The sequence below is a fragment of the Rhinatrema bivittatum genome, chromosome 13, assembly GCF_901001135.1.
Source record: "Rhinatrema bivittatum chromosome 13, aRhiBiv1.1, whole genome shotgun sequence".
NCBI lineage: Eukaryota > Metazoa > Chordata > Amphibia > Gymnophiona > Rhinatrematidae > Rhinatrema > Rhinatrema bivittatum.
The window spans coordinates 28,124,552-28,141,053 of NC_042627.1; the positions used below are offsets into that span (position 1 = coordinate 28,124,552).

General features: G+C 41.5%; 1 protein-coding gene across 1 annotated transcript in view; it reads right to left on the bottom strand.

The window, feature by feature from the left end:
* Window positions 1-16,502, bottom strand: part of TLN2 (talin 2) — a 352,944-nt gene that overhangs the window by 242,620 nt on the left and 93,822 nt on the right. Inside the window, exon 13 of the mRNA XM_029574657.1 lies at window positions 1,456-1,569. Within this exon, the coding sequence (XP_029430517.1) occupies window positions 1,456-1,569 (114 nt within the window). The remainder of the gene's footprint in view (window positions 1-1,455; window positions 1,570-16,502) is intronic.

The window sequence follows — 16,502 nt, forward strand, 5'->3', positions numbered from 1 at the left end:
TGGTAGGAACTATGGTGTGAATTATTGTGATTTTACAGAGCAGAGTTGGGACTCATGGAAGAAATATTTTACTCGGCAAGCAGAGCTCAAACTGTAGGACAACCCAGGGGGCGAAGCTCTGATGGTCTCACCCCTTCTGAAGCAGTTGGCTTTTATGGTTCACTTTTTGCCTCTTGTGAGATAAAGCATAATATCTATCATGTCAGCTGTGTGTCTAGGTAAGTGCAGGGTATACTTTTCAAATAAGTTACAAAATTTGTTCGTTTAGGATTTGATAAAATTCTGTTGTAGCAATTGTTTATGTGTAACAAACTATGTTGTGGCCATGAATATCTAATATCGTAGGCGTGTGTGTGTGTGTAAATGGTTGAGTAGGAGTGTGTGAATGGTGTTGTAAGTAGTAGTGTTGGAGGAATGGGAGGAGGGATTATAAACAAATGGATCCATTGAGTCAGTCATACAAATTTACACTTATTTTTTTCTCTTTTTGGCTTAATGGTTGATAAAGTGTATAATATTTAAATAACTCCTTTAATTAAGATACTTAAATAAAAACATTTCTGATTGTGTGAACTTTAATATTTTCACGGAGAAGGGGGTATATATATGGTAGTTGGCAGTGCCAAAGTAGCACCTGTCCCTGTTATGGACACTCACCTACAAACACACATCATGCTATAAGGTCTATCAATCAACTTGCAATGTGTAGCAATGTGCATTATTAGTAAATAGCCCCCATCATAAATCATGGGAGCTGTGGTAAATAATGTGCATGCATTGCAGGTTGATAAATAGGCTCCTTAGTATGTGTGCAACTAAATGACCTCTTCACTGCTGCCAGTCAACTACCAGGTTAAACACCTATGTCAGAGAAGCATGGAGATCCACCACTGGGCAAGAAGTGTGACTCTAGGGTTAGCTAGCCATAATGAAGAGCAATTACAGTTGCATGCAATATCATCTATGTGAAATTTAATAGATTGGCTTTTTATTGTGTTCACTTAGGATATGTTGTCTCCTTGGGTAACCTATTTTGTTTTGTTGCATTCTGTAGTGTAAGGAGTTTGTCTAAAATATTCAACTAAATCATAAAGCTGACCCTTTTTGCTTACTAGTATAGCAGAATTAAAACCATGGACAGTCCCCTGACAATATTGCACATTAAAGAGACTGAGTTATACTCATTCATGTCTCATCTAATGAATGATTATTACTCATATGAAACAAGATCCAGAAGTCAAGGAGTGTGCTGGCAGACAGCACAATGCAGTATATAACGTACCCTGGGAATATCAGAGAAGGTTCAGTTTACACTCTATTTACCAATTTTAAATCATTTGCTTTCTTTTTATGTTTATACTAAATATATTATGAAAAGAGGATGGTTATAGAGATGGGCACTAGTGCAGAGAGCCTTGCCTGAAAGGCTTACAACTATGCCCCAGAGCCACGTACCATATCCTGTCCGAGAGGTGGCAGATTATCCACTTCATTGAGGTCAGCCTGTGCCTGCTGCACAGCGTGCATGCTAGTGTTAATAGTCCCCATCAAGGCCTGCTGGGCTGAGGTCTGGGACAAAGAACACACAAGGATAACAGATGAAGACCAGATGTACCCATAGTCATATCCTAGGCAAACTAAAAGGCCAATGCAATATCATGTGCTCGGGATAGCACACAGATTAACCCACAGTTGGACGTACATCCTTGATTCCCGATGCAATAAGGTGATCAGCGGGTCCAAAAAGCATGTCTAAACAAGCATGTAGCTAATGGTGCTCATCGTATGTAAATGCCATGCTGATGAGGCTTTTAGCTATTACCCCTCGATGTAAAAAATAACCATGCACCTGACATGCACATTTACCCTCAAAAATTAACTTCAGCCTCGGAGTTGGCATTAGGTTTTGAACTAAAGTTGAACTAAAAAGCGGAAAAAAAACCCCCAAATGTGAAAAAAAAAAATGTCTTGATGACGATCAGATTAGGAAAATGGACGCTCAACTTACGAGCTCATAAATGCTTGTAAAATTGAGCGTCCATTTTCCTAACCAATGCGCACAGCCATTTCTCCTGGGCGCCCAATGTCGAGGAGGCACTAGGGGTGCACAATTTCCCCTAGCGTCTCCTTTTTAATGCAGCGGCTCATTTGCCCACTGCCTCGCATGCCTGGGAGAGGTAGATGGGTGTGCGTTAGGAAAGCAGGCACTCAATCATGAGTGCCATTTTTCCCACTCAGATACTGCATTGGCCTGTGAGGTTTTACATGAAAAAAAATCTAGTACCATTAAAATAGTGATGCAAATAATATCTGAAAAAAACAAAAGTTCAGTAATATGGTTAAGCTTATGTCCCAGAACATTCCACTGTTTTAACTGGCATATTATTATATCTATAAGATCCTGCATCTTTGAAAACTTTGCTCACTCCACGTTTAGTGAAGCTGAGCTTCATCAATACTCTATTCCTTGAGTCACTAAAGAAGAAAATATTAGTAAGTTTACTCAGTTAAAAAAAAAGTCTTTAAAAATTAATTAATATACAACAAACATACGATAACCACTTTTTTTATTCCTCTGTGGCATCTTACTTTAAAAAGGCTAACAAAGTGCTGAAACCCAAATTCCACAGGCCCCTTCTTCAGATGTGGCCTATATCACACAACTGAAAACAGGTGGATAAAGCGATGGTAAAAGCCAGAAAGAGGCTTGGCTGCATAGGGAGAGGAATGGTCAGCAGAAAAAGGGAGGTGGTATTGCCCCTGCATAGGTCCATGGTGAGACCTCATTTGGAATACTGTGTACAATTCTGGAGACCGTACCTTCAAAAGGATGTAAACAGGTCAAAAGGGTGGCTACTGAAATGGTCAGTGAACTTCGTTCTAAAGCATATAGGGGGATAGATAAAGATCTAGACCTATATATACCCTGGAGGAAAGATGAGATAGGGGAGATATAGAGACATTCATATATCTCAAAGGTTTCCATGCACAGGAGGTGAGCCTCCTTCAACAGAAAGGAGGCTCTAGAACGAAGGGTCATGCAATGAAGTTGAAAGGAGTAATCTTAGGAAATATTACTTTACAGAGAGGGTTGGTGGTGGATGTTTGGAAAAGCCTTCCAGTGGAGGTGGTGGAGACAGAAACAGTATCTGAATTCAAGAAAGTAAGGGATAAATACAGGGAATCTGTAAGGAAGTGATGGGAATTATAATGCTAAATTAATTGGGTGACTGGACAGACTGGAAGGACCATACAGTCTTTTTCTGCTATGTTTCTAGGACCTGCAAGGTCTAAAAAGCTCATTCTCAGTAGGAAAAACTACAACTTAAACATAATCCAGTCTTCTCTAGGATTAATACAGCTACCAAAACTCTGCAATACACTTCTGAGCTCCTCATGTATTTGAGATGAATTGGACAACAATATATAAATGCATTTTTGCCTTTGGAACAGAAACAAAAACGTGTCTAATTTAGAGGGACAGTTACATGACAATTATTCAAACAGAATATATTTTAAATTCATTATAGGTAAAGGTAAATGAGGACTGTCCTGCACCCTTAAGACATGATTTTCAACTCAACCTGCGAGAAATTAAGGGCCTGGAATATCAAGACCTAACTAGGCTCCAGATCCTGTTCCATGTCTATGGCAAGAATGTTGAAGAAAATGGTCCCTTTTGCAGCATAAATATTTTATTTTTCTAGATGTCTAGTACTATTTTTTTTTAACATCTTTATCTTTTAGTGTTACTCATGTTAGTATGTTACAATTCCTGATTTATTAAATCAAATAATGCAAAGTTAAAATGCAGCTGCAAAGACAAACAGCAGATGATGTAGAGCCTAAACAGACAGTGACGGCCCAAAAGACAGATGAATGCAGTTCTGTCTCCTGGAAAAGGGAAAGAGTGAAGGGATTTCTTTTTACACCATGATATCTCTGAAATGGATAAAAACATAACACACCCAGCCTCTAAAGAACTTTCTTGTGATTTTCTATCTTATTAGCTGTCACAGCTCCTGAGATTATAAGTGACTTGGCACTTAATTTGTATAAAAGCCACTGCATGAAACATCCTGTTGTGATTATGTAATTTACCTTTATTCTGCTCTTGAATCCTGGCCTCAAAACTTTGAAACTAATTCTGACAATTGAACAAATCTCTTTTTATTTAATACATTCCAGCACTTGTTGCTTATTTGCATGCTGTGGAGGCACTGCATGCAAATTTATCTCATGCATATTTATTGTGGATATCCTGAAAACCTGACTGGCTGGGGGTCTTTCAGGATAGGTTTGGGAAGCACTGACTTATTCTAACCAATGCCCAGAAATAAAGGCTAGCAAGATAACCATAATAATAAGGTAATAGCATTTTATTGGACTAACTAAATACATTTCTTGACTAGCTTTTAAAAGCTAATACTCTCTTCTTCAGGTCAAAATGGAACGAGCAAAAAATGACATTTTAGCAGGAAATTTTAATTGAATCAAAGGCATTCCAATGATAGGATGAAGGAGAAGGGAGGGTTGGGGGTGGCTTGATTAGTGATCAGATGGCGACGTGTAGTAACATTTTATAAGAATATAAGAACATGCCATACTGGGTCAGACCAAGGGTCCATCAAGCCCAGCATCCTGTTTTGATATTTAGAATACTTTCCACTATTTTTCCTGGGACTGAAGTCAGGCTAACCGGTCTGTAGTTTCCCGGATCGCCCCTGGAGCCCTTTTTAAATATTGGGGTTACATTAGCTATTCTCCAGTCTTCAGGGACAATGGATGATTTTAATGATAGGTTACAAATTTTTACTAATAGGTCTGAAATTTCATTTTTCAGTTCCTTCAGAACTCTGGGGTGTATACCATCCAGTCCAGGTGATTTACTACTCTTCAATTTGTCAATCAGGCCTACCACATCTTCTAGGTTCACCGTGATTTGGTTCAGTCCATTTGAATTATTACCCATGAAAACCTTCTCTGGTATGGGGACCTCCCCAACATCCTCTTCAGTAAACACCGAAGCAAAGAAATAATTTAATCTTTCTGCGATGGCCTTATCTTCTCTAAGTGCCCCTTTAACCCCTCGATCATCTAACGGTCCAACTGACTCCCTCACAAACTTTCTGCTTCGGAAATATTTTTAAAAGTTTTTACTGTGAGTCTTTGCCTCTACAGCCAACTTTTTTTCAAATTCTCTCTTAGCTTGTCTTATCAATGTCTTACATTTAACTTGTCAACCCTTATGCATTATCCTATTTTCTTCTGTTGGATCCTTCTTCCAATTTTCGAATAAAGATCTTTTGGCTAAAATAGCTCCGTTCACCTCCCCTTTTAACCATGCCGGTAATCGTTTTGCTGATGTGAGAAGACCCAGAGGTCTCTGTTGAGTCCTTTTTTGTCAGTCCGAAGTGTCTGATAATTTTAACTTCAAAAATCTTGTGTTGCTAAATTGTTTTAAAATTTTCCCGATCATAAGGTCATTGATGCGGTAGTCTGGATCAGAAAAGTGCTCCCCCCCCCAGAGGTGTCAGATTGGTCTTCCTTGTTGTGTTTGATCTTGTCTCTATGTGAATTGACTTTCTGCCTTTAATGTTTGGCCTGTCTCACCAATACAATGTGTCTCTTCACATTTTCTGAGGAACATGAACAGGATTCCCCTACAGGCGACAGCTCTTGGGTGCATAGGTGCTTGAGCACCCCCAACATTGAGCAAACTCTTCACTGTGTCCAGGGAGGGGTAATTTGACTTGAAAGTAGCAACCCCCAATCATTTTGAAAAGTTGGCTCCTATGAATTCCCTTATGTTGAATGTTTTTCCCATGCAAGTGATTATGGGATCCTTGATATATGCTGGCATAGCTTGCAGCATGGGACATTGCAGGGATATATGTCCCCTTCTTCTGAGTTCAAGCGATGCCAGCACATATCACATGACCCCACAATCACCCACATAGGAAGAGGATCCTACTTGTGCTCCTCCTCTAATGTAGTATATATTATTCAGTACAGAAAATGTGAAGACGCATGCTATATTGGTGAGACAGGCCAGACAAAGGCTAGAGAGTCAATTCACACAGACATAAGATCAAATGCCACAGGGAAGCCTGAGGTGCCACCTGTGTGTGTGTGTGTGTGTGTGTGTGTGTGTGTGTGTGTGTGTTGGGGGGGGGGGAACCACTTTTAGAAACATTTTGAAATCAATGACCTTATGATCAGGATAATTAACGGAAACTTTAACAAGATTTTTGAAGTTAAAATGATCAAACATTTTGGACTGACACAAAATAACTCTGAAACCTAGGTTTATCATCACATTATCAGTGATAAATTTTTACTGCCTGTCACCTTCTAAGCATCCATCAACTCCCCCCCCCCCCCCTCCACACACACATATCCTATTCCCCCTTCTTCTTTTTCACCTTATTATTGGAATGCCTTTTATGATTCACTTACATTTCCTAATGACATCTTTTATTCCCTCTATTCTGACCCAGGGACAGTCAAGAAATGCATTAAGTTGGCCTAATAAAAGGGTATCACCTTATATATTCAGGTGAATTTTCAAAGAAGTTAAGCATGTAAATGTAAAATACTATCATAGCAATTTTCAAAAGCTATTTACCCACGTTAAGTGCCCTTAACATAGATAAAACCTATCGACAATTCAATGGCATATTATTGTAGCAATTATCAAAAGCCAATATATATGGATAAAGTGCAGTTACATGTGTAAAACCTAGTTTTAAGCTTCTGAAAATCAGGCCCAGTTTTTTGTGTTTTTATTTAACCTTTAGTTCTGTGCATTCAAGTAGACTAAACGGAAGCCAATCCAAGATGGCTAGCAGCGATAAACACGAAGAGAAGGATCGGTATAAAAAGGATCGGTATAAAAAGGGCTTTTATTAAATCTTCTCTGTGTTTATTGCTTCAAGTAGGTTAACACAGCAGTGCTTATTCTTGTCAATTAAAAGTATTCTGTCAGGTCTCTGTTGCCTCTTCTCAGTCAAACTAATGGGAATCATAGTATCTATTTTATTTAAAAATTTCTTCTACACAGCTTTAGACTAAAATGGTTTACAGTAAAACATTCATCAAACAACATCTTATTGGAATATTTGACTACCTTAAATTCTTACTTGCAATTAAAGATCAAAACAACATTGACAAAAGTTAACAAACTCATAAAATAAATTCTTATTCATTAAACACCAGCTAAAACAACCAGGTTTTAAGCCCCTTTTAAAATTATCGACTGAATCTCAGGCCTTCCGGCATTTTGTTCCAAAAACTAAGTCCAGCAACAGATAAAGCTCTTCCCTTTACTTCATCCAAAAGTGCTTGTTTAATTGTGGGGACAGGTAATAAAAACCTTTTATGTGCTGAGCAGAGATTCCTAGATGGAGTGTAGAGGTGCAATCTAGTGCCAAGCCAGGTCAAATCACAACAGTAATACCACAAGATAAAAAAAAAGCACAAAGGACTTTATAATATACCCAATCTAAATGATACAAGTCCCCCTGCACATCATTACCAGAAGATTAAATAGCAAGGGAGAATCTGCATCATGATACACTACAGAAGTGCCTCTCACTAAATGTGCAGAGCTTGGACTGCATCGAAAACACCCATCTGTTTCAATGGAGTAATTAGACAAGGATTCTGCTTCTTCATAGACTGCTGAGAGTGAACTGTCAGACTGATATCACAGAATTCAGCAATGCAGATGCTGCAAAAACAGCAATCTTTTATATCAACCTACTGAGTGATTAACTTTACATACTCATTACATGTGACACAAAAGATTATAGGCAACCCTTACAGAACAACTGCAAGAAATTATATAATCTATAAATTCTATAATAAAATTTTTTAAATATAAATAATAAATAACTATTTATACTATACGAAATATTTTAGAGGACTTTACTTGAAGAAGATCTGCACTGTTTAACCTAAGGAATAATTTAGTCTATACCAGCGCTTCCCAAACCTGTCCTGGGGACCTCACACTCAGTCAGGTTTTCAGGATATCCACAATGAATATGCATGAGATACATTTGAGTACCATGGAGACTCAGTATATGTAAATTTATCTCATGCATATTCATTGTGGATATCCTAAAAACCAGACTGGTTGTGGGGTCCCCAGGACAGGTTTGGGAAGCCCTGGTCTATACATTCAATTTAAAGTGAAGCAACTCGAGTCCTCAAACACCAATGAACATTTCAAGTTTCTACTAATGAGGTGGCAAGTTTCGCTAAAGCTCTTGAATACTCCCCACAGCCATATCTCCTGCCTAATAACTATGGTGACATATATATGGGTCCTGTATCAGCAGCCATTGTTCTTGCAGTATTGGGCATATGATATGGGCTGGTCTGTAACCCAAGTGAAGTCTTCCATGGTGCATGATTTCTCCCAGCAGAGCAGACAATCCCATTTTCTGTGTGTCATCAGGTGCCTGGCTCACTGACAGCAACTCCAATTCTGCATGGGATCTTTTCACCTGCCAACTCTTGTTCAAAGATAATTCAAACATTTCCCTTTGGGTCTCGTACTTTGCTGCGTCAAGAGAAGGTGTTTTTGTCACCATCAAAATGCATTTTGCTACCCTCATTCAGTGTACAACACTGAATGCGCCACACTTACATTCATTTAGCTTTTGGTGATTGTTTATGCATTGCTATTGCAAATACATTTTCTCATGATTTTAGAGTAGATTTTTCAGGCAATCGTTATTGTTCTATTTCACTTGCAATTGCCCTTCTAGTGTCTGTTGGAACTACTCAAGCAAACATATATAGGTTATTCAAGTTTGTTGGTTTTAGGCATCCTGTGATATAGTAGCTGTCATTCATCTTAGGATCTAGCTTCCAAATGAGATCTATCCCACATCAAATAAATAGGTATATGAAACTGTTGACCAGTAAAGTGTTGTGAGGTAGCATAAGAAACTCCCTCAGAATGCCTTAAAGGACTGGCTACAGTTATCTGTACCGGTCCTCCTTAACTCTCAACACAGCAAGGGATTCTGGACTCGGGTGGATCACTGCAAGCAGGGTAAGAGGCCAGGGCCCAAGGAATGAGGGTGGCCCCGGAGAAAGACAGAAGCCTCAAGATAATGAACTGTTACTGCTGAACTGCACAAACCAGCTCAGTTGATTTCTTTATTAATGCTCACCAATAAAGAAGTTTATAAAGAGTTTTTATCAGAGTCCAGCCTGGAGTCTGTTCTCTGGCTAGTCCTGACCACTCAGCATCACATACGGTGTCAGAAGAGGGGCAAAAGTCCACAGCTGCAGCAGAGAAGGGAAAAAAAACCCCCTGAGTTTTTTTCCTTTTCTCCTGGGACCTCCAAGTTCCACTCAACAGGCTAAGGTGGGAGTAGTACCACCTGTGCAGACAGGGTTCAAGCACTGAGTTAGGGCTGGACAGTGCAGTCAGTATTTTTTTTGTTTCCTCCCTCTTCTTTTCCCAGAGAGATACCCAGTTTGGTGATGGCTCAGAAAACAAGGGAGATGGAGCAAGTGATCCAGGTCCTTGCTATAGAGCAGCAGAATTGCAGAATACCCTACAAACTCAAACTGACCAGCAGCAGGCATTGCAAGAACAACTTACACAGCAAACCTCAGTGCTAACTCAGGTAGCACAGGTCATGCAGAGCACTGTGACCAGGTTACCCCAGATGAATTCATTACCTCACATCCTTTTCTTTTTTTTTTTTAAATCTCTTTTATTGAAGTTCACGAAGTTAAAGGTTGTACCTCACATCCTTTTTAAAATGAAGGCAGGCAAGGACCCAGAGGTCTTCCTGAAAAACTTTGAGAGGACCGCCCACCTGTTGGCTTGGCTTAAAGCCAGTTGGATTATGTACTTGTTTAACTTGTTTACGGGCAGGAGTCAAACGGCTTTCCAAGCAGCCAATCCGGATGGGATGAGTACCTATGCGGAAGTCAAAGCCTCTATTCCTGGAGAGAGCTGGGTACACCTTAGAAACATACTGGCAGCAGTTTCATCAGGGGTTCCTGCAGCCCAGAGAGAGCCCCCTAAACCTGTTTCATTTTGTGAAGGATGTTGGCTAGAAGTGGTTACAGCCGCAGGCAAAGACTGGCCTCAAAGTAACTCAACAGATGCTTCTGGAACAATTCTTAGAAGGGCTTGACCTGCCCATATATATGGAACTGAGTCTGCTGACACAGGGCTTATGCTGGAAAGAGCTCTAGAAGTGATGGACACCTTCCACCAGGTGCAGTTAATGCCCAACGTGGCAAGGAGGCTAGAAAGACAGCACACACCAACTACCTGGCAAAGCAAAGAGTGAAGGTCCACAGCAGCTTTCCTCAGAGATGAATAGCTAGTCTTCTGTACCTAGAACTCAGGCCACAGTCTATTCCATGTACTTTCACTGTAGTATAAGAGGTCATTTGGCAAGGGACTGCCAATTTGAGGGATCTGAAGTTATGGATGTCAGCTTGGTTACCCAGCCAACACTAGAATGTAAAGTCTCTGGGGATAAAGGAAAAACCCTCATATTGAAAGATGAATGGTACCTCAGGAAATTCAACCCACCCCAGGAATGAAATTGTGGACAATTATTCTTTCTGTGCCCTCTGGGGAATGGTAATCAAGAAGACCGCTGCCCATGTGGATAGAGCCCTTAAAGGCAAAGGTGAACCTACTCAGTGGGCATGCTCTTTTTGTAAGGCGATAGACCATAACATTGAAGTGTGTCAATGGTTAGATGACATGGCGTGGAAATGCAAGCTGGAGGGACAGTCCACGAAAGAGAAGGCAGCAATAGCAGACCCCCAAAATGAGAATGAAAAATGGGAAAAAGACTGGGTGAACATGTTCGCAAAACTGCACAATTGTAGCTTAGGAGATGCTCCCCATCAGCATCATAAGGAGTTCGTGATTCAGGTAGAACTGAATGAAGTGCCCACCCAAACATTCATGGATTCAGGGTCTGGCAAGACTCTCATTCGTGAGGACCTTCTCCAAAAGAGTGCATCAATCACAAAAGAAAAAAAAAAAGACTCACCTTCGTACATAGGGACAAACAGTAATATCCAACCAGTCAGGTCTTGCTGACGACCCTGGCAGGTCATACCATTATGGAAGCAGGAATCCTTCCTAAGCTCCTGTACTCAGTTATTCTGGGAAACGATTGCCACCAATTTACGGCCCTGTGAAGCCAGCTCAGGGAAGCCCACCCAGGGGTGGGTCACTGGTGAGGAAGAGCCGGGAAGTAGCCCGGGCACAGCTGGAAGCCTGGCTTGACAAGGCCCAGTTGAGTGGGAGTGTATGTGAGGGGGCATTTAAGAAACTCCCTCACAACACCTTAAAGGACCAGCTACAATTATCTGTACCAGTCCTCCTTAACTCCCAACCCAAGAAAGGATTCTGGGCTAGAGTGGATCACCACAAGCAGGGTGGATGAGGGAGGCCCCAGAGAGAGACGAAGTCTTGAGCTAACGAACTTTAAGTTACAATTGTTTAGTTGAACTGCACAAACCAGTTAAGTTGTTTTGTTTATTACTGTTCACCGATAAAGAAGCTTATAAAGATTTTTGCCAAAGTCCAGCCTGGAGTCTATTCTCTGGTTATTTGGATTGTTTCCCACTTTAAATCTGAAAGATTGCCAATTATCCTATTCCACATGCAAATTGTCTTTGGTCTTCTTCATAATATGATCTGAAGGAAAATGTGTGATCAAGTGTCACTCCAAAGTAAACTCCAGCAAATGGATGAGTGTACCCTGCTCCAGACAGTGCCGAGTTGTCTGTTGGCCTCACATTTCCAGAAATGAAAGATATTCACTAACATATTAACTGGATTGAGAAATATTTGCTATTAATGTATAAGTCAGATGAATACTTACTGTTAGAATTCCTTTGGAAAAGGAAAATTAGAGGATAGATCTGGATTTGGTCAGATATTTTTAAGAAACTTGGAAAAGGATAGGTTCTCTTCAGAAAATACATTAAGGTTGCCTAGACCAGAAGAACCTGTATCTTAATCAAGCCTCTCCAATACTAAATGTCCTTAAGTTTCCTGAAATGAACGGTTGGGCTTGGTTAAGTTTTCAGATGAGCAACATCTGGATCCAAAGCAATAGGCAGCAAATATTTTGGACCCTGGATCCAAATGTCTGAGGAACAATCGGAATGTTTAACCTCTGGACATAAAATACCAAATAGAAAGAAGGAAATAAGACATCAAGTAATATGACAGGAAGGGAGATCAGTTGGGTGGCCAAACAAATTCCACTACTGTATGAATATATATACATACATACATATATATACATATACATGTGTATATATATATATATACACACACACACACACACACACACACACAGAAAAAAAAACAAACTAATTCCACTACTCCAAAAAACCTTGAATATGAGAAAATGTCTTCTCCTTAAAACTCAAGTTAAGACAGTCAATTGTTTATTATTCATTATCAATATTTTATTAAGGGTAGTCCTAAATATAGAGCAAGCCACTTTTTACCTGTTACACCCATGCCAGCAGGCTACGAGAATTTTAATCAGTACTGGTTTACTAGCACAGCATTTTCACAAAAATCTCACAGTGGACAAAAAAAGTATGCAGTACTTATTTTATGTATTTCATTGATGGCACCACATCTTTTTTTTTTATAAAGCAACCAAGGACCCAGCTTCTTCGCCAGACTCAAAGTGTATTGAAGTTCTAAACATGCACTATTGATCTTCAAACAACTTCAATCACAGCTTCAGATCCATTGTAATGGATCCATTTGGTATTTATAATGAATCTGAAGCCATTATTGAAGTTGTCTGAAGATCAATAGTGCATGTTTAGAAGTTCAATACACTTTGAATCCAGCGAAGAAGCTGGGTCCTTGTTGGCTTTATAAAATAAAATGTGCTGCCATCAAAGAAATACATAAGTATTGCATATTTTTTCATCCACCAAGAGACTTTTGTGAAAACACTGTGCTAGTAATCCTCTGAAAAAGCTATCACATGATAGCAAATCAGAGGCCTCAAGTTGGGGGATTACTAAGTTTGATGTATATTATCCTTCGAGATTAACGATACACATACAGCTAAACAAGCCTTAGTGGTTTTGGCTTAAAGAATATAATATTTTTTAGAGGACTGGTTTTTTTTGTTTTTTTACAATGTCATCTACAATAGGGATGGGCATTCGGGAGAAACAAAGTAGGAAATGAGACAAAATTTCCTATTTCATTTTGGATCATTTTCATAATGGAATAAGTTAAATTTGATGAACTTTTGTTGGAATTCCATTTCGTTTCAAAAACCTATTTAAAATTAAAAAAAAAAGTCGCCGGTTGAGCCTAGGCCTAGGAGCGATGCCAAAGCCTCTCCTAGGGAGTAGGACAAGACCCAAAGCAGAGGTCCTGGCCTACACCTGATCATGATTTCAGTGCTTCAGCCTAGGCCCGAAGCCTGGAACTCGCCTAGGCATAGGCTGTGACCTGATGAAGTAGCCACTGCCTAGATTTAGGATCTGGCCCAATGCTGGGGCCTAGGCCGAGGTTCCAACAAAGGCCCAGGCAATTTCCCATTGACCCCCCCCCCCCCATACTTACCAAATACAAAGCCATGTTCTGACCCAGTCCCGATGCCAGGGGCTGGACTGAAGGCTGGGTCCCAATGTCTGAACCTCAGCCTAAGCCAGGTCCAGCCAGGAGGTTGGGTCCCCCTGCCGAGGCCTCAGCCCGAACCCAGGCCAGACGCCAAGGCCTATACATTAAAATGGCTCCCACCGCTGGGAAGGATGTGATGAGCTCATGAACTCCAGCGCAACGACTCCAGTGGACAGCGTCAGTTGACAAAGAAGAGTTGAAGAAAGAAGATGCTGAAGAGAAGCTCTGAGGCTTGTGCCTGACCCTAGATTAAAGCCAAGGTATCAGAACCTGGATTTGGACCGGGCCCCAGCATCAGGCCTGGGTCCTGGCCCAGGGGCCAGAACCCGGCTTCTGGGCCGAGCCCCAGTGTTGGGCCTGAGGTCTAGGTACCATGATCTACCCTTCGGACTGGGCATCGGCATCAGGCCTGGGTCTGGGCAGAAGCCCAGGTGTTGTGACCCAGCCTCCAGGCAGGGTCTTAGCATCTGGCCTGAGTTTGGGCCCTGGCCTAGGCCCAGGCATTGAGATCTGTCCTCCAGGCTGGGCCTAAGTCTAGGCCAAGGCCCTGGCATCATCTGCAGTTTCCCCTGGACCAGGTAAGAGGGGGCCGGGGAGGATCCTGGGTCCCTTATTTTTCTGGATGGGAGAGATAGGTGGGGGCACAGGAGGCCCCATTTCTTTTTTACTTTTTTTTTTTTTTAAGTTTTCTTGTTTTTTTTTTTAAACTAGACATTACACCCAAAAACAAAACAAAATTACCCCCTTTCCCACTTCTAATATATAATAAGAACTGACATTTCAAGAAGGGGGTTTTTTTTTTGCCAGTACTGATTAAAATCCTTGTAGCCTGCTGGCACATGTGTAAAAGGCAAACAACAAAGTTTCTATATATTCAAATAAGGGATGAACTGACTTTTTTACCCTTAAAAATTTGATAATAAACAAAAAATTGATAATTTTCATTTAAGTTGAGTTTTAAGGAAAAGGTTAAAAATATTAATAAAAAATGCCACAATTTTCACTGATTTGGGATAAGGAATTTTCTCATTTTCAAGGTTTATTGGAGTTAAGAATATAAGAAAACGCCATACTGGGTCAGACCAAGGGTCCATCAAGCCCAGCATCCTGTTTCCAACAGTGGCCAATCCAGGCCATAAGAACCTGGCAAGTACCCAGTTATGGGATTTGTTGTGTTTCTGTTTTCATATTTGTACACTACTTAATTTTGGTGAGTACTGCCAATTTTTTTTACACATTATATCTCTGACAAATAAGAGACAAACCCAGCAGCTCTGATATACCATATAAATACAGTATACAGAGACAGATAAAGAGATGCTGGGATTAAGGTGTCTTATTTGTATGTTAGGGACTCTCTCTCCCATATATATAGGGACAATTTTCAAAGCTAGAGGTAGATAGGAAAAGACTTAAGACTTGGATGTTCAAACAAGCTTTCCCGGACACAATCTAATGACTTCACTGTCTCCTTCTCAAAACAAGCAGCCCTCAGCCATGTTTTTTGGTCTTGTGTATAGTATTTAATTTGTATATTGTTTAACTGTTACTAATCTATCCTCTCTTTTCCTCCTTCTCCCAGTTCTGCTTCCCTTGTTAAATGTAACTACACCTTCGGTCACCACAGTTCCAGTTTGATGTATCTACTGCACTCCTGTTTTATGTAAACCAGCAAGATATGTTTTTCATGATTGCCGGTATATAAAAACCTTAAATAAATAAAATAAATAAATAAAATATTTAGCCACTATCTGGCTGAGAAAGTTAGCCGGATATACTAAGCCAGGATATTCAGTTGCACTGCTACACTGATGATCATACCCAGCTGTCTAAATTTTAGTCAGATAAGTTTAGACCTGCTCAATAGCAAGCCTAATTCTCGGCTCGATACAGTAAGGCCGCGGTAAAAACAGTGCTGCAGTGTCAGGCGCACCCTTCCTTCCCGCACGCACAGTTCTCTTCACTAACTCCCCGATACTCTCCTCTAATCGCATGCAAATGCATGCCGCGGCTGTGAAGCGTTAGGGAAGGGTTATGCCCGCGCAACCCATTTTACTGTATAGGCGCTGTAACAGCGCCTATACAGTAACCTGGGTGCGCTGGTACCTGTCATTTCAAATGACATTTGAAATGACAGGCACCAGAAAGTGTAAAAAAGTGTAAAAAACAAAAAACCTGTGTGTTATATAAAAAAATAAAACAATTTTAAATACCTGTCGGAGGGCCGTGGGTCCCGGTGGGCGGCGGGCAGCCATCAGCGGCATCCGGTAGTCCCTTCTCCCTTCCTCCCTCCCCTGCCTGGATGAGCGCCAAAATCGCACGGGTGGGTCGGCAGTGGGGGGGCGGCAGCAGGATCCGGGAGCGGCGGGTAGGCAGCAGCGGGGTCCAGGGGGGCAGCGGCAGCGGGGTCCAGGGGCGGCAGCGAGATCCGGGGAGCGAGTAGCGGCAGCGTGTTCGATCGGGCAGTCAGGTAGGTGGCAAAATAAAGATGGCCGCCTGCACGGGAAAATCGTGCAATTGGCCGCTGAAGACGTGACATCACACCCCGTGACGCCAAACGTCGTGACGTCACGTCTTCAGCGGCCAATTGCATGATTTTCCCGTGCAGGCGGCCATCTTTATTTTGCCACCTACCTGCCTGCCCGATCGAACACGCTGCCGCTACTCGCTCCCCGGATCTCGCTGCCGCCCCTGGATCCCGCTGCCGCTGCCCCCCCGGACCCCGCTGCTGCCTACCCGCCGCTCCCGGATCCTGCTGCCGCCCCCCCCCCCCCCCCGCTGCCGACCCGCCGGTGCGATTTTGCCGCTCATCCTGGCAGGAGAGGGAGGG